The sequence below is a fragment of the Cyprinodon tularosa genome, unplaced genomic scaffold, assembly GCF_016077235.1.
Source record: "Cyprinodon tularosa strain WSP-4 unplaced genomic scaffold, ASM1607723v1 ctg45, whole genome shotgun sequence".
Lineage (NCBI taxonomy): Eukaryota > Metazoa > Chordata > Actinopteri > Cyprinodontiformes > Cyprinodontidae > Cyprinodon > Cyprinodon tularosa.
The window spans coordinates 1,275,825-1,303,439 of record NW_024039174.1 but is presented as its reverse complement, the minus strand read 5'-3'; the positions used below and the strand labels follow the sequence as shown (position 1 = coordinate 1,303,439).

At 36.3% G+C, this 27,615-nt stretch overlaps 1 protein-coding gene across 5 annotated transcripts in view; it reads right to left on the bottom strand.

Moving 5' to 3' along the window:
- The window catches only part of carmil3 (capping protein regulator and myosin 1 linker 3), a 146,095-nt gene that overhangs the window by 58,959 nt on the left and 59,521 nt on the right, over positions 1-27,615 (bottom strand). For all 5 annotated transcript variants that reach the window (XM_038300486.1, XM_038300490.1, XM_038300491.1 and 2 more), the window contains exons 9-14: positions 26,823-26,898; positions 23,268-23,356; positions 18,549-18,643; positions 13,336-13,422; positions 8,385-8,494; positions 3,791-3,868 (exon numbers count right to left, since the gene is read on the bottom strand). In XM_038300486.1, coding sequence (XP_038156414.1) covers positions 3,791-3,868; positions 8,385-8,494; positions 13,336-13,422; positions 18,549-18,643; positions 23,268-23,356; positions 26,823-26,898 — 535 coding nt within the window. The remainder of the gene's footprint in view (positions 1-3,790; positions 3,869-8,384; positions 8,495-13,335; positions 13,423-18,548; positions 18,644-23,267; positions 23,357-26,822; positions 26,899-27,615) is intronic.

The window sequence follows — 27,615 nt, the reverse complement described above, 5'->3', positions numbered from 1 at the left end:
AGTATAAATATAAACCGGGCTAAAAATAAATATGGTAGAAACTAAGGAAATTTAATATGATAAGATCACTAGAGTAAATACGAAATGTATTTCTGCAAAAAGCTACGGCAACTAACCTTCTGGAAAGTAATCTCTATAAACCTAATAATCCGCTCCACTTTTTTTAGAAGAATTCTTAGGATGCTTTTACTGTCTGTTTAAGGGGTTGCCACAGCTTTAGAAAGTCTTGAGTGAATTTGGTATTTTTCAGAACTAAGCTAAGCAAACGTGGCTACTACAGTCTGTCAATTTTAGGCTGATCGCCCCTCGTAACCTCCTGTAAACTACGCGACTCACGATTAATGTGAAAGTCGGCCCGATCAGAGATTCTCGCACGACTGGAAAATCGCCCCATATCGCACAGAGTACGCCCGGCTTAAGGGTAACTCAGGCTATGTACACACTGCAGGTCTTAATACTTAATTTCGACTTGCTTCTAACATTTGATCTTTTTTATTTTTACTTTAGTGGTTGTTCAAATTAAATGTGACTGCGATCACACTTATGCCTGAATGGTTCAGGCACCAACAAACAGGCTCATAGAGAAGGGGGGTGTAGATGTCACACAGCAGCGGCTGCATGTGGATGTTAAAAACAAGACAAGCGAAAAAAATGTCTGCCTCTTACCCCATTTACAGCACCCTCTGAAAACCGATCTGTGCTGAGTTTGGTACGAGCTTGGTTCAATTAACCGTGCTGAGCTCAGTTCCTAATGACCATTTCCCACCATGCTATCATAGTTCCTCACCTTCTAGTGATGGTCTACGGTACTACTCCTCTCTAGAAGTAAACCAGCAAACCAACATGGCAGCGGCCGTAACATTCAGGAAGTTATGCTTTGTTATCATTGTGATATTTCAGTCAGGGCGAAGAAAGCAACCTTCGGTGAATTTATAATAATAATTCAACTTTATTGTCATTACGAATGTCACAAGTACAGAGCAACGAAATGAATTCTCTGCATTTAACCTATCTCCTTGGGGAGCAGTGGGCTGCCATTGCGCAGCACCCAGGGAGCAGTGTGGGGGACCCAGAGTGGCAGTATGCGGGAGTGAGGGATCAAACTCACAACCTCAGGATTCAAAGCCCTATGCCCTAACCACTAGGCTGCCACTCACCCTGAGATGTACCTGAGAGGCAATTACAGACACAGGAAACGACGGATGTTGAGGTTCATCACACTGCTAAGCAGAATTATCACTGGAAATCATGTGGCGTGGTAGGGAAGCTAGTATTTTTATGAATGTCTGAAATTCTGTGTTCTGCTCATGCGCTCTTTGTTATCTGAAAATGGAGCCAGAACTGAACCACGGCAAACACTACTGATGAACTAGTACCAGTTTAGCGTGGTTCGGTTGTGTCTGGTATGGTCCTGTTCAGTTGTGTGTGCCATTTGCATTCAACAGTTACTGTAGCTCGGTTACCGTGCTCTGACTGATCTCGGCATGGTTTGAAAAGGGTAGTGTAAATGGCGCAGATGTCTCTGTGTTAATATTTGCCTGTTGAGTAATGGAAGCCATCCATATAATCACTGCATCATGACAAATTTACAGAAGGTAAAGAAAAATAGGGCATAACTATTAACAATGGCTTTTAGCAAAGAGGTCATTGACTGCTGCAACTATAGAGAAGTCTTTGTGGATGGGTAAAGAGAGTCAGGACATTGATGTATCTGATAAATTGCATTTTTTTTTTTTTTTCCAAGGAGAAATTATCTGAATTGGGCCATTAACCCTGCCATGAAAAAATCAGACGTGAGTTTTATGTATACTGTATGGGCAAAGATATCAGGATTTTCTGCTTAAAGTTAGCTGAAGTAAAGCAAGATGTCCAGATTCTTATGCAGAAATTTACACAATCATTCTACCTCTACCACTCTACCACAAACTTGTTTTGCTGCAAGTTTTATATATATTTTTTTTTAGGTTGTTCTAAGCTTTGCTTCAGGAAACGTTTGATCTTCATAGTCAATATCAGATGTACATTGTTTATTTTAATACCTCCCTTCACTATTTGTCATATTTTAGTCTTCTGTCTTTTTTTTTTACATTTATCTTAATCTGTCGATAATTAGTATAATTTTTTATGTGATTTTAAAATAAGAAAAATCTTTCAGCTGTTGCTGACTCCCAACCTCTATTTTTTGGAGCCTGTTGGCAGCACTCAAATTCAGCAGGTTCAGTTATTACTGTTATCACTGCAGCAAGACCAGATTTACTTTTTATTTAAGCCGACCTTAGCTGGGGTAAGTCAGGAGTGCCAGAGCTGCCAATGTGTTATGGGATCTTCTGAGAAACCTTCAATGAGCTTAAAAAAACATTGGTTAAAATTGTAGGCGTAATTCAGGAAAGAGCGAGGCTCTTTCTAGGTTTTTTTCTTTCCAATATAAATAATAGTTTAAAAGGGCATTTTGCGTTAACTCAGCCTAGCGTTGACATCTAGATTTGTTTGACTATCTGAAACATTTAACACTTTTTCACCGTCAAGTTGTGTTTAGAACATATTGGTGAATTTCAACCTCAGACAAAAACTGGTTCATCCCAAAGAAACAAAAACCAAACTAAAGCTGAATGGTGTTGAATATGCAGTACAATAATTCAGTCCAATGAGGACTGTTCAGGCTCTTACAATTGAGAAACCAAACCAAATTTCCTCACAGGTATGGCACAACACAGGAGAGTCAACAGCTCTGAGCAGAGAGACACACAGAGGACAGATGGTTTGAAAGAAATGTAAAGAAAGCATCTTCATTTAAAGAGAAAAGCCATCACTGAAGAGAGGATTGTGATTTCAGCTCCCAAGGATATATTCCTCTGTTTTTTATGTATTCTATAATGTTACACAAGCAGTCTCATCATGATCAAATCAAACATAAAACTCAAATAACCAAGGAGAACAATGGGTGGGTCATTGATTTGCATTTGATTTGGGCAAATATTCCTCAGGTGCCTAAAATACCAGGTATCCAACTAAAAGTTGTTTGTGTGAGTTTTTGTGTTTTATTTTTTGAGAAAAAAAGAAAACATGGTTTGCCATGACCCGGAGGACTGAGAATTTGCTAAATCATCCCACCTCACAGTGTTTATTAAAAGTAATACACCACCAACACATACAGTATCACCGTCTGCTACATTTCATGATTCACTTGTGTATTCAGTGATGCACTTTAGAAGCCTTATCAGCAGTGACACAGAGTTAGGCACATTCACATGCAGTCACAGAACCCTTCTCAGACAGAATACCCATATCCTATGAGCCGTTAGCCAATCTACTAATGGAGTGAGACACTACTGGTGCACATTTGTAAGCTTAGATGCAAGAAAAACAACTATGTCACTTTACTTTAGAGATTTACAGAACACTGCATTTATACCATATGTTTGTATGATTCACGAGGGGCTACTGATTTATGTTGCTGTGCCTCCTTGGCACTTTAGCCACACACCGAATACATCTCAAACTGAGTCTACTGAGGTTTTGCATGATGTGCTATTCACATTCAGGAAAGCAGTCTGCAGCCCATTTTGGAGATGAAATAATAATAACAATTATAATACATTTTATTTGTAATACCAAATTTACATTTAGGAAGACATCTCAAAGTGCTACAGGTAAAATCATCATAGAAGGTTGAAATCAAAATGTAAAACTAAACATTGCTTTAAAACACTTATGAATAAAATCAATAGCATAGTTGTAAAATCATATGGTTATGTTTGGACAGAGTCAATTAAATGGGAAGAATACAAACCAAGTCAACAGTGCAGTCAGTTCCTGAAAGGTCCAAATGGACCAGGCAGTTGGGCTGGGCCAAGAAGAGGTACAGGTTCTGCAAAAACAAAACACAGATTAAATGTCTAATTATTCAGGAAACTAATATTTGGTAGATTCATAAAATTGTTACCAAACATTTTTATTTATATCTATTGTATTGACTAAACAGACTGAGCAATATTACAAAAACACCTTTATTTTATTTTATTGGAATATTATTTGATAAACCAACATCAAATATTACATTATTTTGAAATGGAATAAAGTGTAACATGAATTCAGCTTCCTTACATCTTATGTCCCTTGACATAAGACTTAGATAGACCACCACCTGTGTTTAGAAGTGATGACATTAGTAAAGTCAATCTTTGTGTAATCTAATCTCACTATAAATCCATTGTACTGTGAAGGCCTCAGAGGTTTCTCAGATTAAGATAAAGGAGCACAGCAAACAGTTTAGGAAAAAACTTGTGGAGAGGTTGAGCAAGTTTAGGTTATTAAACGATTCCTAAAGCTTTGGGCATCTTCCAGAGCAATGATCGATCCCGCTGAAAACAGATGAGGCATGAAAGAACTGCGAACCTACCAAGACACAGCAATCTCTAAAACCAGCAGATGATGCAAGTACAGCCTTATTAAGAGAATCAGCTAAGAAGTTAATGATAGAATAACTTCAAAGAGGAGCAGGTCAGGATGGATAATGGTTACACAGAACAACAATCAGCCATTTACACTAAAAATCCTATGATCAGGGAAGTGGCAACAAAGAGGCCATTGATGTAAGAAAGGCATAAGGTATCATTTTTATTATTGTCTGATTTGAATATTACATTAATTATCAAGAAAAACCTTGTAGTAGCATTTGGTATGGATACTCAATTTCAGAATGTACATAGCAAAGCAAAATTGAAAGTGAGATATCCTTTATTTCACATTTACATCTCCAAGATATAAATGAGCACTAATCGAGACCAGAGTGGTTTTCTCATTCTTCTCAAATATCTCTCTTGAGAAATAATTCCAACAGTGAGCATTGTGTGAGTTCTCTAAATTCTCTTACATCCCTCTCTTTTCAAGATATCAGCTAAGAGGAAAATTTACACATATATTGGCGATTTTAAATATGTCTCAATTTCATCTCCTTACTGTCTCAGTTATGGCTTAGTGAGAAATCAACATACTGTCTGTCACTGCTCACTATTTGAGTTCTCAGATTAATCTAATCTCATTCTCTTTAATTCGCATTCAAAACAACCAAGACAAAGTTTAAATCAAATTGGGTGACAGTGGCATCAGATGCAGGAGTTTGCCTTGCAACCAAAGGGTTGTCGATTCTGGCTTCCAGTGTTGTTGTGACCTTGGGTGAATGACAGAATGTAGTGTAAAGTGGTCAAGTCTAATGACTAGAAAAAGCTCTATGTAAGTACAGGCCATTTACCATTGCGAAATCTCTTTTTAAAATAATAATCCCTCTGAAATATTGCTCAAATGGTTTTCTCAACTCAACCTCTTTATGTCTCAGTGATGATCTTTTTAACTTATATTTTGCTACTTATATGTTACTTATCCTAAGGGACCCTTAGGATAAATAACTCAGAAACAAACAGTGTTGGGCACGTTACTTTGAAAAAGTAATTAGTTATAGTTACTAGTTACTTCTCCCAAAAAGTAACTGAGTTACTAACTGAGTTACTCCACAATAAAAGTAACTAGTTACTAGTAAAAGTAATTATTGCGTTACTTCTGCATTTCTCGCCCCCGTAACCCTTACCACCCAGCCCCCATCTTCTCGCCATGTGTTTCCAAAGCCAGCTGAATAGAGCGGACGACAAAGACAAAAACCTGCAGAGAGTTTTGCATTTATTGCAACTCAACGTAAATGACATCAGGGGGGAACGCGATGTGAAGTTTTTTAACAGGGCATTCAGATCTGGTGAATGCCGTTAGTCCCATCACCGGAAACAAATGATCACAAAATTATACGTATATGAGAAGCTCAATCTAATCGCTAGAGATGAGATTAAACAACAGATGAGCAACAAATTGTTCCTAAGAGTACATTGAAAGATGGATGGAGCTAAATACAGATCGATCCTGAAAAAGAAAACCAAAAGAACAATAAAATTGCCTGGATGCTGCAAAATGAAAAAAAAAAATGAATGCAATGGTTAACCAAAATATAAATCTGATATTTGAAAACTTACTCCTAAAGATTCTCCATCCAATCTAACTGAAGCTAAGCTTTTGTGCAAAAGAAAGTGGACAAAAAAAAACATTCCTTTGATGTACAAAGCTCATGAAGAAAAAAATCCAAAAGACTCACAACTACAGTTGCAGCAAAAGGTGATTCACAAAGTAATGCATCAGGTGAAGGGAAAGTGAAATCTGTTGCATTTAGACAAAAACAGAAAGCTGCACATCAATTTCCTCACATTTCACTATTATACTTTACTTTATGTTGGTCTATAACATAAAATCCTGATAAAATTACAAATATGTGTTTCTAAACTACACAGGGGGTAATCAATAGATTGGGAATGTACTCTACATAGATGCGACATTAAATCAGAGATGTAGAAAAGAAGAAAAACTCTTAATTAAATAAACATTCAGTTACATCCTTTAGAGGCCTCAAAACTCAGTAGAAACATTATTTTCATTATTGGGCCACAATTGTGTTCTGAATCAACCCAAAAGTCCATTTAGATCAAAGTTTCATACCCTAACCCATTTTATGAGGATGTCTGTGTGCATATAAATATTACTTTGCAGAATTATTAGGCAACATAATAAAAAACAAACATATACCCATCCAAACAGGTGTATGTTTTCCATCCCTGTAGATCTCACATTTCATGAAGATCACAGGTTCTCAATGGGGTTCAGATCAGGTGAACAAGGGCACCATGTCATTATTTTTTCTCCTTTCAGACTTTTTCTGACCAGCCATGCTGTAGTGTATTTTGATGCGTGTGATGGAGCATCGTCCTGCATGAATATCATGTTTTTCTTGAGTGATGGCAAATTATTCTTGTACCACTTTTTGAAGAAGGTGTTTTCCAAAAATTGGCAGTAGGTCTGGGAGTTGATCTTGACTCCATCATCAACCCGAAAAAGTCCCACAAGCCCATACCATTACCCCACCTCCACCTTGCTGGCATCTGAGTCAATAAGGAACTTGCTGCCCTTTACTGGCCAAGCCTGGAGCCCATCCTCCTGGCCCATCAAGACTCATTCTCATTTCATCAGACCAAAACACCTTGGAGAAATCAGTCTTTAGATATTTCTTGGCCCAATCTTGATGTTTTGTCTTGTGTTTTGTTCAAAGGTGGCCTATTTTCGGCTTTCTTTGCCTTGGCCAGGTTCCTGAGTATTGAGCACTTTGTGCTTCTCAGCACTCCAGACATGTTGCAGCTCTGAAATATGGCACAACTGGTGGCTAATGGCTTCCTGGCAGCTTCACGCTTGATTCTTCTCAAATCATGGGGAGTTAATTTGCTTCTTCTTTTTTCAATACGTTTCTTGACCCCTGTTGGCTATTTGCCATGAACCGCTTGATTGTGCAATGATCCCGCTTCAAAAGCTTGGTAATTTCCAAACTGCTGCACCCCTCTGAAAGACATCTGACAATTTTTGACTATTCAGAGTCTGTCAAATCTCTTTTCTGACCCATTTTGCCAAAGGAAAGGAAATTGCCTAATACCTAAGCACACCTTATATAAGGTGTTGATGTCATTAGGCCACACCCCTTCTCATTACAGATATGCACACCACCTGATTTACTTAATTGGTAGTTGGCTTTCAGGCCTATACAGCTTGGAGTATGACAACATGTATGAAAAGGATGATGTGGTTGAAATACTAATTTGCCTAATAATTCTGCACACAGTGCATATATATATATATATATATATATATATATATATATATATATATATATATATATATATATATATATATATATATATATATATATATCTATATATATATATAGAGATATATATATATAGATAGATAGATAGATAGATAGATAGATAGATAGATAGATAGATAGATATAGATATATATGTATATTTTGTTCAGTCTATTGCAGTCAGCTGATAATTTGCAGGAATCAAACAACACCCTAACAAATCTACCTCCAATCAAATTTGCATTAATCTTTCCTGGTATAGATAGTCCAATAGAATATCATTGTCTAAAGAAAAGAGAGAGGAGGAATTAACGAGGGAAGTTACCAAGGGACCTGAAGCAGCTCAAGCAGAGATGAGCTTCAGAGGACAAGACACTGTGCAGATACAGTCAATTGGCTGGGTGATTCACTGTTCATGCTTTTACATTGCTGTCAGAAGTAATTTAAGATAGCTGGAAGAGAGTCTATGCTCAGATGGAAAAATACAGAGGAATGAAAGGTAGGTTGAGATCCCAATTCTCAGTGTTACCTGGCAACACTTGAATAGTTTCATAAATTATGGTAAACTATTCTATAAGCAGGTTTCTAGATACAAGAACATAAAAAAGTGGACATAGTACAAGATGATTCCATATTTAGGTTGTCAAGAGTCACTCACTGTGGCATCCTCTCCTGACAGAACGCCAGGGTTCTTGCTGAGGTCCAGGTGCAGCAGAGAATTTGAGTAGTCATCACTTGAACAAAGGGCCTGGGACAAAGAAACAACACCTGGTAGAAAAAAAAAAAAAGCAGAAGGGAAGGATGCATCACTAAGCCATAATCGCTTTTTTCCAGTTACTGTACAATGTGAAAACTCTACTTTTAAGCTCTTTGCAACTGTTGACAGTGAAATAGCAATACGGAGAAGTCTAAGCTCACTCAGTGATAAAAAAACAACAAACTGAGGAAAAAAATATGGAGTTATTTGACAGGTTTAAATAAAAAGAGTCAGAGGCATCAGAAACAGCAAGCTGACATTTCCTCCTGTCACAGTTTCTCCCTGAACTCAAATGAAGCTCAGATCAGGACGCCTTTCACTCAGTCCTCAAATAACAGCAACAAACAAATCACAACAAAACAAGAAAATGACAAAATACAAACACCACAATGAGCATACTAAGTGGTGACAATAACTAAAAAATGTAATATATAAGGTATGCCGTTTTCTCCTTGATACTTCAAGGATCCCAAGCAACAGGTTCAGCAAGCAAACTTTGCCCTTTCTTTTGCTCCAGAGAGCATTTGTGGATGAAGTCAGACGTGGTGAGTGTGTTGCTTGAAAGCAGCCAAGGCGGTAAGCTCTTCATCTCTTAATTTGTAGTGATTAAGAGGGAAATGAGGGGAAGAGGGGGCAGAGAGACTAATCCTCCCCCTTTATCCATCTATTCATCAGTGGCTGCAAGTGAAGACTTTTAACAGCCATCGAGATGACCCAACGCACTGTAAGTATACCGTACAGATGCTTGTTTTAGCAGACACGGTGCCTTGCAGATGTTGTTATACGAGCACATCACTGTGTATTACTAGAAGTTTATGGTGGAGAACAAAACCAAATGCATATTTTTTAGGTAGGACAAAATAGGGAGTTCTTTTTTTATATCCCAGGAACAGAAGCATGCCTGAGATGATCAAAATATAGACAGAGAGAGAGATTAGGATAATCTTTGGGAAAAAAACACTTAGAGGCTGCAAAAGACAAGCATTATTTTCCAAGCAGGACAATAATCCTAAATGAGGGATGAACAGTTGAGGTCCAGGCATGTTCATGTTTGTATGGAATTAGTTCAGACTAAAATTTAACTGAAAAGCAGGACTTGAAAGCTGACATTCTTAGATGTTTTTCCAACCAATCTGTGTGCAAATGGACATATAGAGGACATAAAAAAAAACAAAAAAAAATTACTTGCAGGTGTGAATACAAAAGGTAGCTACTGTATGTATATGTTGTACTTAGCAAATGCTGGAGAAGTTATTTTGTTATCTGGTAAAAACCTGAAAGCTATGTATCCTTTATGTTTAATTATTCTGATCTCTTTTCTTCTTACAGCCCAACACCATGCAGCATGCTTGGCATTTGCCCAAGAAAACCAGGTTTGGCAAGTACACCACTGTCACCCTGTGCTCTTCACAGATGAAACACTGATAACCTGTAGCAGAGGTAACAGAGTCCCATGGAGAGTGCTCTGCTGCCTGCAACATCCTTCAGCATGACCAGTTTAGCAGTAGGTCAGTAATGTGCGGGGTGGCATTTCTTTGGAGGGCTGAACAGCCCTCCATGTGCTCACCAGAGGTAGCAGGACTGCCATTAGGTACCGAGATGAGATCCTAAGACCCCTTGTGAGGCCATGTGCTGGTGTAAAAATCTGGGACATCATGTCTAGAACCAATTTCACGTTTCACCACAGACTGATCAGAAGTTGACAGATGTTTCTAGGTCTGGGAGGAGACCATTCACCACCTCATCAGGAGCATGGCCAGGCATTTAGGCATATCATACAGGCACGTGGAGGACTCACGCAATACTGAACCTCATTTTGAACTGTTTTAGGGATGTTACATCAGAGTTGGATCAGCCTGTAGTGTGTTTTTTCACTTTAATTTCGTATGTGATTTCAAATCCAGAACTCCATTGGTTAATAAATTTGATTACTATTAAATGAGTCATTTTGTTGTCAGCACATTCGATTTTGCACATAACGAAGTTTTCAATAAGAATATTTTATTCATTCAGATACAAGATGATTTATTTGTGTGTTCCATCTATTTTTTTGAAAAGTGTATATCTGAGGATTTTTTTCTGAATCTAGGTCAAAAACTGTAAAATAGCGAGTAAGTGTAAAGGTCAAGCATAAAACTATCAATTTGACAGCCCTTTAATTAGCTAATGCAACAGAATGATGACCTCAAACAGCAGCAAAGCAACATCAAAAGCATGAAACTGAAATGCTTTGGTGGCAGAACTGCTGTACTTGCAGAACTTTTATTTTGTCGTCCACGTTTGTTTCATTCCAATTATACAAATCATGCATTTCTTTATGACAGAACTCAAAAATATTACTCTGCCTCCTTACTATTGATCAAGAGATTTTTCATATGGCTTTTAGAATCTACATCAGTATTTTTTTTATTAATCATTCAAGAATCCCAATTGAAAACCCACAAATCTTACTGCCTCTACAATCCATTTAATCAAATAGACTACAAAAAGAATTTCATTATCTGAACTTTACCATCAGGATGCGAAGCCCAGTATGTTGTAAATGTATGGGCAGTTCAAACAGTAAACCCTCACCCTCAAAGTGTAGCGCCTACAGTCAGCAAATAAATAAAATAATAGATCAGATTATATGTTTATGAAAAAAAAATGTATTTTTGTGAAATATCCCAAAGAGACTTTCACTGCTTTCCTCAACAAAGAAGAAAAAATAAAAAACTACATTGAAATCCTGGTGAGAGATGAGTTGATGGTTAAACTGATCAAAAATGTCTGAGTCAGAGAGATGCAAAAAGTAGCCATAGAGAAGGTGGAAATTTAAAGTAAATACACACCAAAGTTTCGGATAAGTTCAAGCATGAAAATCCTAAATATAAAATTAATGAATCAAGATCCTGTGCACTATGTCGCATGACAATTAAAACTCAAAGTATTTATTGCTTAGTAGGATTATTCCTCTCAAAGCAGCTGCAGCATGACTTTGTGTTGTTAAATAAACACAGGAAGCCATTGAAATCGTCTCCATGGCAGCCTATTGGGAACTTTCTTAAAAAGAATAAATAATGATCAAGAAGAGGACGTCTTGTTAAAGCAGTGAGAAAATTATGCTGTACACTATGGATGACTGACACTGCCTGGTTCTGCTGGAGGTTTCTTCCTGTTAAAAGGGAGTTTTTCCTCTCCACTGTCGCTACAAGCATGCTTAGTGTGAGGGATTGTATTTGAGTCAATGAGCCAATGCAATCAACTGGTTTTCCTTAGATAGAAAACTTTGTATCAATTTGACTGTATGATCTGGTTGAACTGTAAAGTGCCTTGAGATGACATGTGTTGTGAATTTGGCGCTATATAAATAAACTGAATTTAATTGAATTGACACCAAGGTTAAGTTAACATTAGATTAATAGCATCAATTCAAAGTATTTAACACATTTTTTTTTAGTAATGTCCACTTTTGGAATTCTTATTTTAATGTTTAGAACAGAAAATAAAATATTATCCTTATATTTTTAGGCTTTGGAATCAATGCTGGCATCAGCAAATCTGGCCAAAAAAAAATGAAAGGTCTATTCATAGTTTTTCTTTTTTATGGAATCTGGACTTTTTGAAAACATCTGTTTTCAATAATCAAATAGTCATAGACTGTGGTTAAAGTTAAACTTCATCCTTCTTTAATTAACCAAAACTGATTTTAAACATGATCCTTTATCTGAAAATATAAAAGGAAGGCTTTAAGGTTTTTAAAAATATTCATTTTCCTATGGAATTTGGATAAAATAATACATTTTATCCCATGTTGTGATATTGTGGATGTTACAGGAAGAATTACAAAATGCTGCATTCATCTTTAAAGGTTCTTAAAAGATACTTTTTCAAGACCACAGACATTTTCCATTACCTTGGTAAAATGGAATAAAGTACTTTTAAGGAGAAACTACAAGATCCAAGCTGTAACCTGAACCACAATACGGTAGATAGATAGATAGATAGATAGATAGATAGATAGATAGATAGATAGATAGATAGATAGATAGATAGATAGATAGATAGATAGATAGATAGATAGATAGATAGATAGATAGATAGATAGATAGATAGATAGATAGATAGATAGATAGATAGATAGATAGATAGATAGATAGATAGATAGATAGATAGATAGATAGATAGATAGATAGATAGATAGATAGATAGATATAGACAGACAGACAGACAGACAGACAGACAGACAGACAGACAGACAGACAGACAGACAGACAGACAGACAGACAGACAGACTAGATAGATTGGTCTTATATCAAAATATATATATATGAATCAGTGAAAACAAAAATGCTCTCACTGTTCTCATTAATAGCTGAGCAACTGTTTATTACAGTTATGTGAAAATAATTAAAGGTATATTAATACATCCATTAATGCGAAAGAGATGGAAAAATTGGAATATAACAATCAGAAAATGTTAGCTTATAACAGGAATCTATGTGGATTTAGTTTAATACACATATAATCCTTTTGAATCAATAATTCTGTTTGTTACTTGTCATGATGTCAGGGATAAAAGCAACTGGAACACTGCATTACAGTGAATCCCATGTAGGCATTAGAGCCAAAAAATAAATAAATAAAATACACTGCTTAAAATCCTGACCTGGATATCATTTTGAGTCTGAATTATGCATCCATGGGTCTGTTTATCTGCATGACAAAAGGGCAGATCAAAAGTGTTTCCGACATTGATGGAGAACAGTAACAAACCTATTTTTTTTCACTTTGTGCTACTTCTCATTACATTTAAGAAAAGACACTGATGTCCTTGTGAACAAGGTTAGATTCAAGAGCCTAATGTCCCTACCTTTGGAGGAGAGAGAAGTCTTGGAGAGATTGAGGAGGCGTAAGCCTTTGTTGAGCCGGCAGACTTGTTGAATTAGGTTGGAGACTCCTGGATGAACACAGGGAGGTGAGGAAAAAGAGCAAATATGAGAAACGGTGCTAATTTAATAAATAAAGATGACTGATATTAAACACAGAGAAGGCAGACTTATTAACTTTGAATATTTGCCTTTGTCTTTAAATCTTAATGAAAACAGAGCATTTTTGTATTCCAAAGGAAGGAATGCTATGTAGTGGATCTGAAAAACCCTAGTATGTCATATATGTATCAGATGTGATTTTTTTAAAACACCAGAAACACAGAGTGCTGTGAAAGCTACCATGTGGGTTTTTTGAATACAGACAACCAGAATAAATAAATACGAAGTACATTTTCAACTGTGATTGTTACCTAAATAACATTAAATCAATCAGTATCTTCTTTTCTCAGCTAGGTTCAACATTTAAGGTTTACATATAAAACAGAAACTGGGCAAAACAATGTCCATAGTTCAAAGGTCAAACCACAGCTGACCAAAAGGAACATAAAATCACATCTGTCAGAAAAAAAAAAAAAATAAATAAGAAAATATATATATATATATATATATATATATATATATATATATATATTACTCATAAGATTTATAACAAATAATAAGCGCATCAAAGACAACTGTTTTTGGAAGATGTGTGTCGTGGTACAATTGTCCTAAAACTAAAACAGTATCTCAGTACCAGATCATCATAGTGACTTTCCAGCATGATTGTGGTAGTATAAGTATTCGATCTGCTTTCTTCCTTACGATCTTGGCAACTTGCAATGATTGCTGGAATTTAGATTTTTGCTTTTGACTAAAATATCCAATAAGAAAATGCAGAGCTATAGTTATAGGGCCTGAAGCCCAAACACAGTCTGGTTATGCAAAAGGAAAATTACCCAAAACAAGTTCTCTTTTATCAGCTCAAAAATAAGAAGAAGAAAAAAAAGAAAAAGGAGAATAACAATGTTATAGAGCGGCCTAACCAAAGTCTGCACTTAGATACTGTGTTTTTATACATGTAAGAATGAACAAAGTCATGATTTAAAAACTTTGGATATATAATAATATTAACTTAATTACTTATTGAAATAGTTTCTATGACCTGATAGATTTCAGTATGATAAAAAAAAATCAAAACAGGGTAAACCTGTAAGTGGGTAAATACCTTTTCATACCTTTTAAATGTTAATGATCAGAGGAATACAAATTATTTTCTTATCTATTTTTGCCCTCATGCAGGATGGGTGGTGAGCCTACATGCAGATAATGTGCTTAGGTAAGTTACATGTATCTAATAAAAAATGTTATTCATCCTTTTTTGTTGCAATCATGAGGGTACAAAATGCTTTGTGATTATTAAAAAGAAATATTTTTAAATATGGATGTTTTATCACCCTGTGATAATCAGTTTTCAGATCATTAATCTTATTTAGTGGCTGCTTTTGTGTTGTGTTTATGCTCACAATAAAAAAAGCCTGAACACTGTCAATACTCATAAACACATGCCGACACACCAGGGGGTGATAAGTGTGAGCACAAGGAATCCACTGAGGCGAACAGAAGTGACGAGTATCAGATGGAGGGAGAGGGAAGGGGGTGGGGCATAAATTAGCTAATGAGGGATGGCGTTGTGCATGCATAGTGCCTCTGGCTTAAACAAAGCCTAAAACCATTTTCTCATAGCGGTAAGCAATGGAAGGATATTAGATTGTAAGGGATTAGAATGTGCTGAGGCTCTGCCAAGGCAGACAGATCAGAGGGTCATCCAAGGCAATGGCTCTGAAGATTTACCCAACAAAATAACATTAGAGACGAATAGTGAACTGGGCTCCTAGTTGAACATATAAAGGGTCTGACTGAGTCAAATGAGGATGAATACAATTAGCCTGATAAACCAGACTAAATGAGATGAAAGGTGTTATTTAGTCTGGCCCCGATGAATGAGACATCGGAAGATAGTTGATGAGAACAACCAGTTGTTTTTCAAACCATGTCTGTACCTATATGCTAACGCTCTGACCAATAAGTGCAACTGACTGTGACATAGTAAGCGTGACAAAAAGCTGGTGGGGGAGTATAAACAAACAGTCTGTCGGTAAACCGGCTCTTTCAAAAATGAATGAGCATAGAGCCTCTTCCTGCTCACGTTTCAACGAAAACCCCAAGTCTAATCCTTCCAAAACTGATTCCAAAGCTGAATCAAAAACTGCCATCAGAGCATGCAGTCCTTTACACACGGCTATGCTGAGTGAGAGGGCCGCTGCAGACTGGCTGCGGTTAGCCCTGGATGTCGTTAGCCTCGGAGCTCCGCTGGTTGCCGCGGTACTCTCAACTTCGGAAATTTATTTATTTTTTTATGCATTAAATCATTAAATGGACCATATAGTGACACTTTAAATTATAATATTCTTGCCTCAAATTATCTTAAATTGTGCAGCTTTGTCATCACGCCCTCAAAACCCCGCCCGCTTTTCATGCAGACATTCAAAATACATCTCTGCGTTGTGATTGGCCCGTCAGATTTAGGGCCTGGGGCATTGATCGAGGTTAGACCAACTCGCAGGCAAAAATTATTTTGGCCGCAGGCAGGTGGGGCTAGTTTACTAAACTAGAATACAATGGCAGCACCCTCAAAATCCACATCAGGGCCCCTTTTCAGAAAGTGGGTTTAACTACGTCTAAAGTAAAATGTAAAGTTAAGAGCAGATGCCCTGAGTAAGTTGGTAAGTGAGTTGGTTTCAAAACAGGTGATATCAGAAGAGTAACATACACTAAATGAGTTAGGTCAGCCCAGATGTAATCAAAAATGTGTGTGTAAGAAGGCCTCATCAATTGACTGCAGAAAACAAAATCCACTATGGCAACAAGAGGAAATAAAAAGCCTGAAAGTGTGCATGACTTGTCAGTGGAAGTTAAAATGTTAATGACAGCATATGAGAAATTATCAAAACAAACACAAAAAGATTGATGCTGTTGCAAAAAAAGAATATTTAGTATGGAGCCAAGTCTTTATGCGAGTGTTATTTGACAGAGAATTAAAGTTATATCTTCAACATAATGCTTATTTAACACAGAAAAACATGTGCATGTGAGCGGAAGCATTTTGTTACCATGTAGGGACAGTGCAAGGCCATTTTCCCAGTAATACGGCACACTGTGAAGATTTACAGGTCCTTACCTCCCTCTTTTTCTATTCTGGGTTGGGGGTAATCTCTATCTCTAGCATTGAGTTAACACTAGAGGTAGGGATAGTTATGTATTTGTTATGAATAAGGCTGCAAATGGGGATCTGGGTTGGGTCAGAAAGAAAAATGGAAATCAATGTCCTTGCAATCATAACTAAATAAAACAATGCTTAAAATATGTGTCTAGGTATAACCCAGCAGATGAAAAAAAAAACCTAGCAGGTAATCAAGACAAAATGGAAAAACAGTTAAATCAGACAACATACACTTCTAAGGTTTTACTATGTTTACCCTTTACCTGCTGAATTACACAGCATTTCTGACTAAATGCAAAAATGCAATTAATAATATTTAAGAAGTTAAACCTTTGCTCAGGACTTAACATGAAAAAACAGACAAACAGGTGAAATTAAAATATTTTTCTGATCAGTTTTAATTATCGCTTTAATAAGGATTGAAACCCCTTCATCTGCACATTAGCTGGGGGCACTGTCCTCTCAGCTAAAGGAGGGAGCTGACATTGTAGATTATTTGTCATCAGCTCATAGATTGCAATGGACCAGATGGGCATCTGTACTGTTACTGTACAGCACAGTTTATATCCAAGATAATAATAAAAAAAAAAAAAAAAATGCAGCACAACTACTTTTTTGTCATATGACTGATCTGAATGCATCTTATTTAATTGAAATACTGATTCTGGCTGAAGAAAGGAGTTGGTTTATGGAGTCACTTGTGGCAACTTGACTCAGGAAACTGAAACTGAAAAAAGACAGGATAGGCAGATACAGACCCAAGTATGTATCTTAGTTCTCACTAATTCCGCTTTCTGAAACAGAGCCCTTACATATTCCTTTTATATTTATTACGTTGCAGATTTTACCCTTCTTACCACCATTAGCAGCATACATGTAAAAAACTACTTTTCTAATAATCAGATCTTAAATCTGGCTAAACTTTTCCATTATGATGCAAGTTTCGATGACCAAACTACTTTTTTTATTACTTTGATTTGAAAAGGAAAAAAGATTAGAAGACAATTACTTCACACAATTTAAAGCATAGAACTATTGAAGTGCTGCTTTTTTCCTGCTAATGCATCTCTGTTACATCAGCCCCTCTTTCCCTTCTACTCATCATTTGTTAGAAGGACAACACTTTGCATTGCAGTTGGTGCTGTAGGGTTCAGGTTTGATCAGAAAAAAATGGATTTGTTACCCACATCCAGGTTAAAACCTTTATCAGCAGAGAAAACACAGTGGTGCTTTTTAAAAATGTTAAAAAAAATCATGCCAATTAACTGTGTGATCTTGCAATGTAATTTACCACACAGGGGACCTTTATCATTAAATTCAGGCTATTTTTTACATTAATATTGTTGACAAAACTGCAAAAATATTTTATTTGTTCATTTAGGTATTATTTGTTTTGTTTAGTTATAACTTAGCTTCAAAATTGAAGGAAACGAGCAGGTGCTTTCACATCATGCAACTGTTAAAAACAAAACAACTAAGAAAAATAATTCTATAAGATACTGACTTAAAAATGTGTCTTGTGACAGTGTAATAATTTGAACTTTTGTTTTATTAGAAATTACTGTATATTTTTTACTGGAAATAGAAGTAATATTTTTGTAAGTAGGTGTCACCCTTTTGAATGTATCACTTCAGTATGCAGCAAAAAAGTAGTTAGAGAAAAAGATATTTGTACACATAGAGAAAAACAAGTTCAAGCTGTGATGACAAAAGAAAAAAAAATGCCTTTCTATCATAAGAACAACTTATAATTAAATACCATAGAAGACAGATAAAAGAACCACTGAGAGTGAAGGAGTTACAAGGACAGGGATCGATTCAGAGTTCTTTGAAAGCAAACAAAGGCTTTGCTCAAGTAATAGCTAAAAAACAATAGGATGCGCCCACAGAGAGGAGTCAGTGGGAGGGAATATGAGTTCACTGAGTCGCTACCTTGGTTGTCAAGTGTGTTATGAGCCAGATTGAGGGAGTGAATCACCGAGGCTGGGTTCTCTGATAAAGCCGACGCCATCTTCTGTGGAAAATCCCTGGAGAGGGCAGGAGAAACAGGAAATTGGATTCACTGGGCAAAAACTGTAGGTTACATATTGCTGTCAGTGACTGAATTAATCTGTCAAGACTTCTCAGATCCCCCTTTCTTATGTTCAAGGTCAATGGAATTTTAAAAAAGCCATTATTAAACTGAAGTCGATTTAAATCTATTTTTATTTTCAAAAATTTAGAGGAACAGTAAAAGACGGACTTTAGCTCCTTGCAAAACATGGAAAAGGGAGACACTTCTGTTTTATATTAAACACTTTTGGTGAATCAAATTTCTTTTAAAAAAGTTTCCTCATATATTGACCCAACTGCAGAGAGTTCATTGCAGCATAGTTACAGTTTTAATCATTAAGTAAACACAAACTAGAAAGTAGATGTAAACTTTCATAATGTAAAAGCACAGCAACTAAGAGATCAAACATTTCTCACAGAGATTAAAGGACGTCATGGAAGGTTATATTTGTCTGCTTGCCAAAGACTTAACTCTGAATGAATACTAATGCCCATCCATGGCTGCTGTTTGCCAACACTTTTGTATAGACTGTTCATCCCCGAGTGCCATAACAAATCAATTACAAATAAGCATTTCAAAATCGCGCGTCTGCAAAGACTTAAAATAAATGAAATAAACGTCTTTTAACAATATTGTGTCCTCAATCAAGTGTCTGTGATTAATACATTTTGTGTTCATTCTTTAAATTTGAAAATCACATGCACTTCATTATTAACCATTTATTCTCTTTTTCTATACCTGCAGTCCGACCTACAGGTTTCAGTGTTATGTTCTCTTAAAATCTCCTTATGTCAGATTCTGGACATCTCTCTTCACAGAGAAGGTGAAGCCAAGAAATGTGACAACAGCCTTTTTCTAAAAAGGTCAAGAAGACTGCAGAATTTGAAAAGAAAGGAATCAATTCTTGGTCTTGCACCACATGTGAAAGCTGGACCTATTTTCAAACAAGGCTGTGCTCAGCTAGAAAACAAATCTGTAAAGCAGAGAAAAAGGTTAATCAATTTTCTAAGTAAAGCAACTTCATTTAGATATTATCTACATACTATATTTATAAAGCGCATTGCAGTAGAAAGAAAGTTTAAAGCACTGAACATAAAAGGAAATATTAGGAAACAAAAAGAAAAGTACATTGCAGTGGTATAAAGGCAATTAAGTAATTAATAAGCATGAATAAGTGATAAAATAATTATTAAAAAACGAAAAATAAATTATTCAACAATAGCATGAAAGGAAGTTGGAGTACAAACCTGAACTAGTAATGCTCGGCCAGCACAGTAAAATGTCGTTATAAAGAAATTGGTTTTAAAACTTGATTTAAAGCACTTAGGGATTCAGCACTTTCCCTGCTATCTGGGAATTTGTTCTAGATTGGTGCAGCTCAAGAACTTATCATTGTGGAGTGATTAACTCTACTAAAGATGAACACATGAATTCAGTTTTTCAACATCCTGTTGAGGCTCATTTAATCCTGTAAATGTTCTTTAGATGTAGAAAGCTGATTTTATTCCTATCTTTATGAGCCTTTGGAGGTTTCAGGTCCATCACTGCACCCAGATTTAAAGCCTGATTGGTTTTTAGCTGTAATAACTGAAGCTGTGTGGTAACTTCTACATGCTTTTACTTTGGTCTATAATTTATTGCTTCAGTTTTTTTGTTTTTTTTTTATTTAGCTGAAGAAAATCCTGGCACATCCATGATGGATTCCTTCTATGCATTTATCTCACACTTGGAGAGGGTTTATAGTCACCTGTTGACATTTTAATGTATAGCTTTTGTTGTCTGCATAGTGATGGTATATGGAGGACCAGCTCTACCATATTTAAAAATAAATACAGAAATAAATAAAGGCTCAATTAATAAATAAGCATACAATTAATTGCCCCAGAAAATAAAATGAACAAATAAATGTAGGTAGAAATTAAATCCTACAGTGAGACATAAATGTATATATAGCTCTTTTAATTAGCTTCTTTATTGATTCACCTTTGTAATAATTAACTTATTTATTTATTGTCTGTTATAATCTTCAACTTTATTTATTACTCACTTATTATTTTAAGTATTTATTTGTGTGCATGTAATAATATTTTAGTCTGTTTTATTCTTCCCTTGTATTTTTTACGCAATTTATTTCTTCAATACTATTTATTTCTGCCTGTTGTTTTTACATTTCTTATGCATTTCTGTCTCATTATGCAAATTAGGAAGAGCTGTGTCTTAGAGAGTCAACTTCTGCCCATTGGTTGGTTAGCATTTTACTGCATCGTTCGAATCTACAGGAGGAGAGGAGAGTCTGGAGTCACTGGCCATTTCTCAATTCATAAGAACGTGAGTATGGACTCGTGTCCTCGCCAAGTATGTTCTTGAGAAGAACACAGGAAAGCGTGGACTCTGGGAGAATGGGAACACGAAGCATACTCGTGACATCACCATACGCTCGGCTAGTCTGGGGCAGCATTTAACCTCCTGTTATTAATAGTCTCTAGATAATAATAAATTCTGACTTTTTTCATTTAGTGGGGGAATAATAATTAACACAGTAAGACAAACACAAATCAAATGAATTTTTTTTGCCAAATATAACAAAAAATTGTTATCATAGCCAGCTGCCCTTCACACTCCGCTATGCGGAGAGAGGGCCGCTGCGGACGGGCTGCAGTTAGCCCTGGCTGCCGTTACCCTCGGAGGTCTGCTGATGGCCACAGTCCTCTCAACTTTGAAAATAATTTTTTTAATTATGCATTAAATCGGTAGATGGGCCATATAGTAACGCTTAAAAGTACAAAGTTCTCGTCTCAAATGATCTCAAACAAACTTTTAGTGAACAACAGCAACAGAAAAGAGATTGCCGACAACTACATTGTCGACATCAATGTCCATGTGTGCCGCTAACTGAAACATATTCTGTCAGAGCGTCCAAATGAAAAATAATAAAGTCCAAACTTATAACGTTAGCATTGTTTTAAAAAATAGTTGCTTAATGCCTCAGCTCACTGATAACTTCAATGTAGGTAGCCATCTTTGGCCGGTATGTAGATTCGACCGATGCCGTAACATGCTAACCGGCCAATGGGCAGAATTTGACTCTCTAAGACATAGCCCTTCCTCATTTGCATAATAAGGCAGAAATGCATACAGAAATGTTAAAACGACAGGCAGAAATAAATAGCATTGAAGAAACAATTAGGGTAAAAAAAAATACAAAGGAAGAATAATACAAAGGTTTGGACAATGGTATCACAACCTAGATGTGTTATTCATAATACACATGGTAACACTGCCATTTGCTTTTCAAATGTGGCAGCAAGGTAGCAATGATTTTTTACACTACACTACAGAGACAATCTGGATGCCCTAATGAAAATTCATGCAGTGAAGCAGGATGTGTCTTAGAAAACCTCTAAACACTAAATTAACCCAGTACACTGTGTAGCACGGTGGCCTGGGGATCATGGTATGTGGATATTGCTGATGGCATTGCGAACAATGAGTTGGCACCTGTTCACGGGCACAGGAAGTTAGTCGAGTCCATTTAAAACAGATATGAAAGTTTCCAGAAACAATGGTTGTATGATGAAATATTAATTCAGAACCAAATTCTCAAGCTATTCTTTATTTATAAAGTAAATGTTCAAATTTTAAGGAAAAAAGCTCACTATTTGTTTGTGCCGTCTAATGTCCCCCATACCTAATGTATTCATATCAAAGAAATAAAATCCAGCAAAATGTTGATCTTTGCAGGGCTTTTTTAATGTATTGGTTTAAGTTAAGCAGATCTGCATGTTCAATAATTGCTAAAGTTGCATGACCAAGGTAGTATTGGATTTATTTAGTTAATGCAAAAGGTTGACCTTTCTAAGGTATAAAATGCAGAAACTCAAATTGCACTATTTGTGTTGGATTTTTTTACTCAAACCCTTTTTTTCACTGATTGTTGATCTCATCTCAGGTTGCCAGTGGATTCCCTTATAAGTGACAGAGTATTTTATTGTTCTACTAAACAATTGGATAGAGCACATTTTTATTCTTAGAGGGCAGGGCTTTTTTAGGTTCACTGCTATTCCAGACCCTACTGCTTTTTCTACTTGAACACCTTAACTACCAGGGAAATTTAAAACCTGCACATTTATGGGACTATAAATTACATTTTTCCCTAAGGCAGCAAAACCAGATCAATTAACACTAAATTATAGAATTACTGTTTTTGTTAACATCACTAATTCCCCACAAGAAGACAGTAAAGTATTGTAAAAAAAAATGTCAGTATGTCTCAGTAGATAAATACTACATTAGCCATGTAAAAGATGGGCGTGAGGCACTATTGAAGCTTTACTTTAGTACTGCATGAAAGACTGGGGCTGAAGAGAGCTGAGAAACAGAGATGAAGGAGAAGAGACAAGACTGGAAAGGTCAGGCCAACTAAGACAGCGTAAGAGAGTGGGAGTGTGAGGTGAGACACGAGAGGAACTGAACAGATAGAAAAGACAGAAAAGAAGGGATGAAGGAGGTTGGAAAGAAAATCTAATAAACAAAAATAAATTAAACTAAAACAGGTGAAAGAGTAGGCTGGCATTTTTTTAAGGAATGTGAAAACCTACGCTTTAAGTCCAGCGTTCTCCAGTGTCAGCTCCTCCAGACTATTGGACTTGCTGACTGTGTGCAGAATCTGGTCCACCACCTCTGACCCCTGATGAAAAATGCAAAAAAAAATCCAAGGCTGAGACTCTCTAGTGGGAGAACAGAAAAAAACTAAACAGACCGAATGATCATAAAAAAGTAGTAAAGATCATGATTTATAGAACTCAAACATTTTTTTAAATCATCGGCTTTAATGAAACACACACTAAATATGACGAATTAGATAACCAGTTAGTGACAAAAAAAGAGATCAATTAATTCCATTAGACAATTAAAATAACATTAAACAATTACAGCTATGTCTGGAAACTAGTTGAGGAGGTTTTCCTACTGAAAACTAAGTTTCAGATGGGAAAATAGAGAGAAGAAACTGACTCGAAATCGAAGCTGCTTTCATCCCGTTAGTTCATATTTTATGGTGACCAGTTGAATTTAAAGTTATTCTCAGAGAGAAATAAAAAGCTATAAGCCTCGTTAATAATTGATAAAGAAGTAATATGTAGGCTGGAAGTCAGCATGCTATCCTCTCCAAAATGTGCTCTATGATTTAGGTTTTCTTTGCTTACATAGTCCTCACAATCAAATGTTACCATGGATGCTTTCTCTAGTATAATACTAGAGAAGGGGTCCTAATTCCCAATCACTATAAACAAGCGAACCTTACAAAAGAATCCACAAAAAATGCAAAATGTAGAATTTAAGTGTCCCAGTAAAAATAGCTCAATGCCAAGCTCAAACTTTGATGTGTAAATTACTGTTATGTAACAAAATGGAAGCTCCAACTATCAGCATTAGGTGCGATAAAAGTCTAAAATAAAATCTTTATTAGCTCCTAATTTTGGAACGTGCATTAATTAGGAAAGGAAATTCAATGACACATAATTTATGTGGAAACATTAAGATATGAATTACCCAATGAGGCAGAGGCAGTCTGATGCTGCATTATCTATTGCATTAATTTGTTTGCATGCAGCCACAAGAATGACTCTCCTGAATTGAGAGGTTTTGCTTCATGTCATTGATTTCTTGTTTTATCAGAATGAAATCTAGTGGACATATTTAAATGTACGGCATAATTGTACTAATCCAGGTATGAGGAAACCAATACAAACAGATACAAATATATTAGTGTTCTTAAAGTATTGCATCAGTTCTCTTTACCTATCTATGAGCTTGAGCAACATCCCATTCTTTATCCATGTGGTTTAATAAAATCACTACCCACTCTTTAGAACTATACCTGCTTCACATCTCATAGAAAGCCTTTGCACAGAGTTAAGGAGAATGCTTATGGGAAAGTTTGACTTTTCGTTAAGAGGCGCATCAATGATGTCAGAAAATAAAGCTGGATGAAAAGGCCTTGCTGTTATTCTCAGCTCAAATTCTGTCAAAATGGATTCTGCTAGGTTGAGGTCAAGACTCTTAGCATACCAGTACAGCCCTTCCACACCAATTCACTCATCAATATGGATATCCAAACTATTCCCATAAATTGAGAGCATTAAAGGGCCAGACAATACAAAGGTAAAGCTGCTTAGCCATGATGACCAGAAAAATATGCGGGAAAAGTCAAAATAAGGCTTTCAATTAGCATGGTGTTGCACTTTTAAAGAAAAACTGTAGAATTTACCCTAAATATTTAAGGTGACAATTTGCACTGAAATGAAGCTCTAGCGAAAGTTCAATTGAAGAAACTCTGACTTACCTCACATCATCAGAAGCCGATCCGTCTCCGAAGCGAGCCAATCAGCTTTGAACTACTCCACCACGAAGCCCAATCAGCGTCCTGCTTCCACTTTATAAACTCCCTCAAATCTCACCACAGCCGCTATCCTGCAATCGCAGTGTCGGATTTCGATCCAGACGACAAGTCACCCACCTCCATCCCCTTCTCCGCCATCGCAGCTGAATCGTCCTCCATGACACGACTTCACCTCAACCTCATCAGAGAGTATTAATCCCAGTTGTCACCATCCCTCGTCTCATCGCATTGGTCCGGCAGAAGACCACCATGTTGAGCCCGGTTCTGCCAGAGGTTTCTTCCCAAAGGGGAGTTTTTCCTCTCCACTGTCGCTTCATGCTTGCTCATCATGGACACTTCACTGTACCGGCATCACCGAGCAGGACCTCTATATCCCGAGTCTGAGTGAAGCCCCGGCGTCAGCTCCCTCAGTCTTCTAGTCCCACAATTCTGCCCAGCAGATCACCTTGTCAACCAGCTCGGATTAAACCACCACCAGTTTCAGGCCCGGGGGGAACATCCCTATTCACATTCATCTACTCATGCATGTTAAAGCATAATTCAGCATGAATGTTCCTGCCGAGGTCTGAGCGCCAAAGACTATACTTTCTTATCAATAAATTCTTCTAATTATCTTTTCTCTCTGTGTGAGTTTTTCAGATTGAATTCAGTTTAACACATTTAATCATGTTTTATTATTTAAGAGTATCTACTATCAATAGTTATTAAGCACCAAGAAAGATAAGGTAAAGTCCATTGAACGAAATAACTTTACAGATTTTTAAGACAGAGTGGCAACAGCTGGGATTTGAAAGCAGATCTCTGAGCTAGAATGCAGCAAAATCAAAAACTACATCACAAACAAGGTTGAATGGCAACATTTTGAACATTTACTCAGACTGTGTATGCAATAGGACTTCACAATTAATCTGAATCAAAATTATACCTATACTACCATGACATACGGTTATATTTATGAAATTAGCTTTTGAACTTTTTACTTGTTACAAGGTTCTCGTGTTCTGAATTTTTCTATAGAACAGTTAGTTTCTGGCATATGGTTGAATTGCGATTCCCAAAACATTACATTTGTACATTCTTCTAGACATTTTTATGTTGCATTTGCAAATTGACAAACCTATTATAATTTAGTTATTTTACTACTTATGATGTAAAGATAAATTTTTAAGTATTTGAAATGGATTGTGTTTACTATCTATTAAAATAATTTCTTGAGTGTGGCAACACCGTGGTCAGAGTCTGTTTTGCTGCAAGTGTAACTTTGAATTAGACAAAGTAAATGGAATAAAGAAATTCGTCAGCATAAACTCACAGCACCATCATTGATTGTTTTGCACACATCAAACTGTGTTTTCAAAGGATAAAAAAACTTATTTAAACTTTAAAACTTCAGACTATTACCTCAATACCGTTGCAAAGCAATGAGCTATCTTTACTGGTCAGGTCTGTGAAAGGAAACCAACCGATATGGTAAAAGAAGTCGCTGTATAATTAGCTAACATATATCCAGGAGTGATTTATGTGCTTCTTGGAAAAAAAGGTCCTTAACCAAATATCAGTTAAAAGTACATATTTAAGCCTCAATTTCAAAATCATATCATTTATAAAAGGCCAAAACATAATCAATTGATAAAATAATCATCCGTACCTATGATAAGTATATGCTGTATAAAATTTAGATCAGACCTGTAAGATGAGGATTAAAGCATGTGGTAAGAAGGTTTGTGATGGATAAAGATGTGAAAAAAATTACTATGCGCATGTCTTTGCAGTACAGCTTGGTGAACCAGGTGTTGTAGGCAATGGAGGCAACAATCACTGCCAAGTCCCTAGAAGAAACAGACACACAAAAACACAAAAATTAGATATTAAATTATATAAATATATAAATTAGCAAACACCATCTGCTCAAAAGCATTTCATGTCGTCCATCTAATTCACATCTGTTTGGCCGAAATTTGACTTTGCTCTCTGTTAAAAAAAAACAAAAAAAAACAGTTTGTCATTGTGACAGGGAGAACACCCCGGGTGGGGTGGCTTTTCTAAAGATGGCTGATATTGCAGCTCCACTGTGAAATGGGCAAAAACAAGGACATGTGAGGATGGATGAGTGGGTCAGTGGATTATTTAATAAAGCCACTCTTTGAATCCAGCTACAGACCCCAAATACTGCTTCATATCCACAGTTGTGGACACTGACTGAACACATAGAGATTTCCGTGTTTGAGTGGGAGAAAAGGAACAGAGAGGGAGAGTCTTCAAATTCTCCAAGGTCCAACTAGAGCCGTACTGCCTCTGCACCTGCTGTACATCATCTGACAAACAAGAGGCAACATATAGAGGAGGCACAAAAATAAACCTGATGCTTTGAAATAACTAAGATAAGTGATATAAAAGTGTTAAAAGAAACCAAGTCATAAAATGACCAGTCACCACAAACAATTAAACATTCCTGCTGCTCTTGAACATATAAAACAGCTAGAGGCTGTTTTCATATTTCACAACCAAACCAAACCATTGTGACTAACAGCTGAGTTCATGTTTAC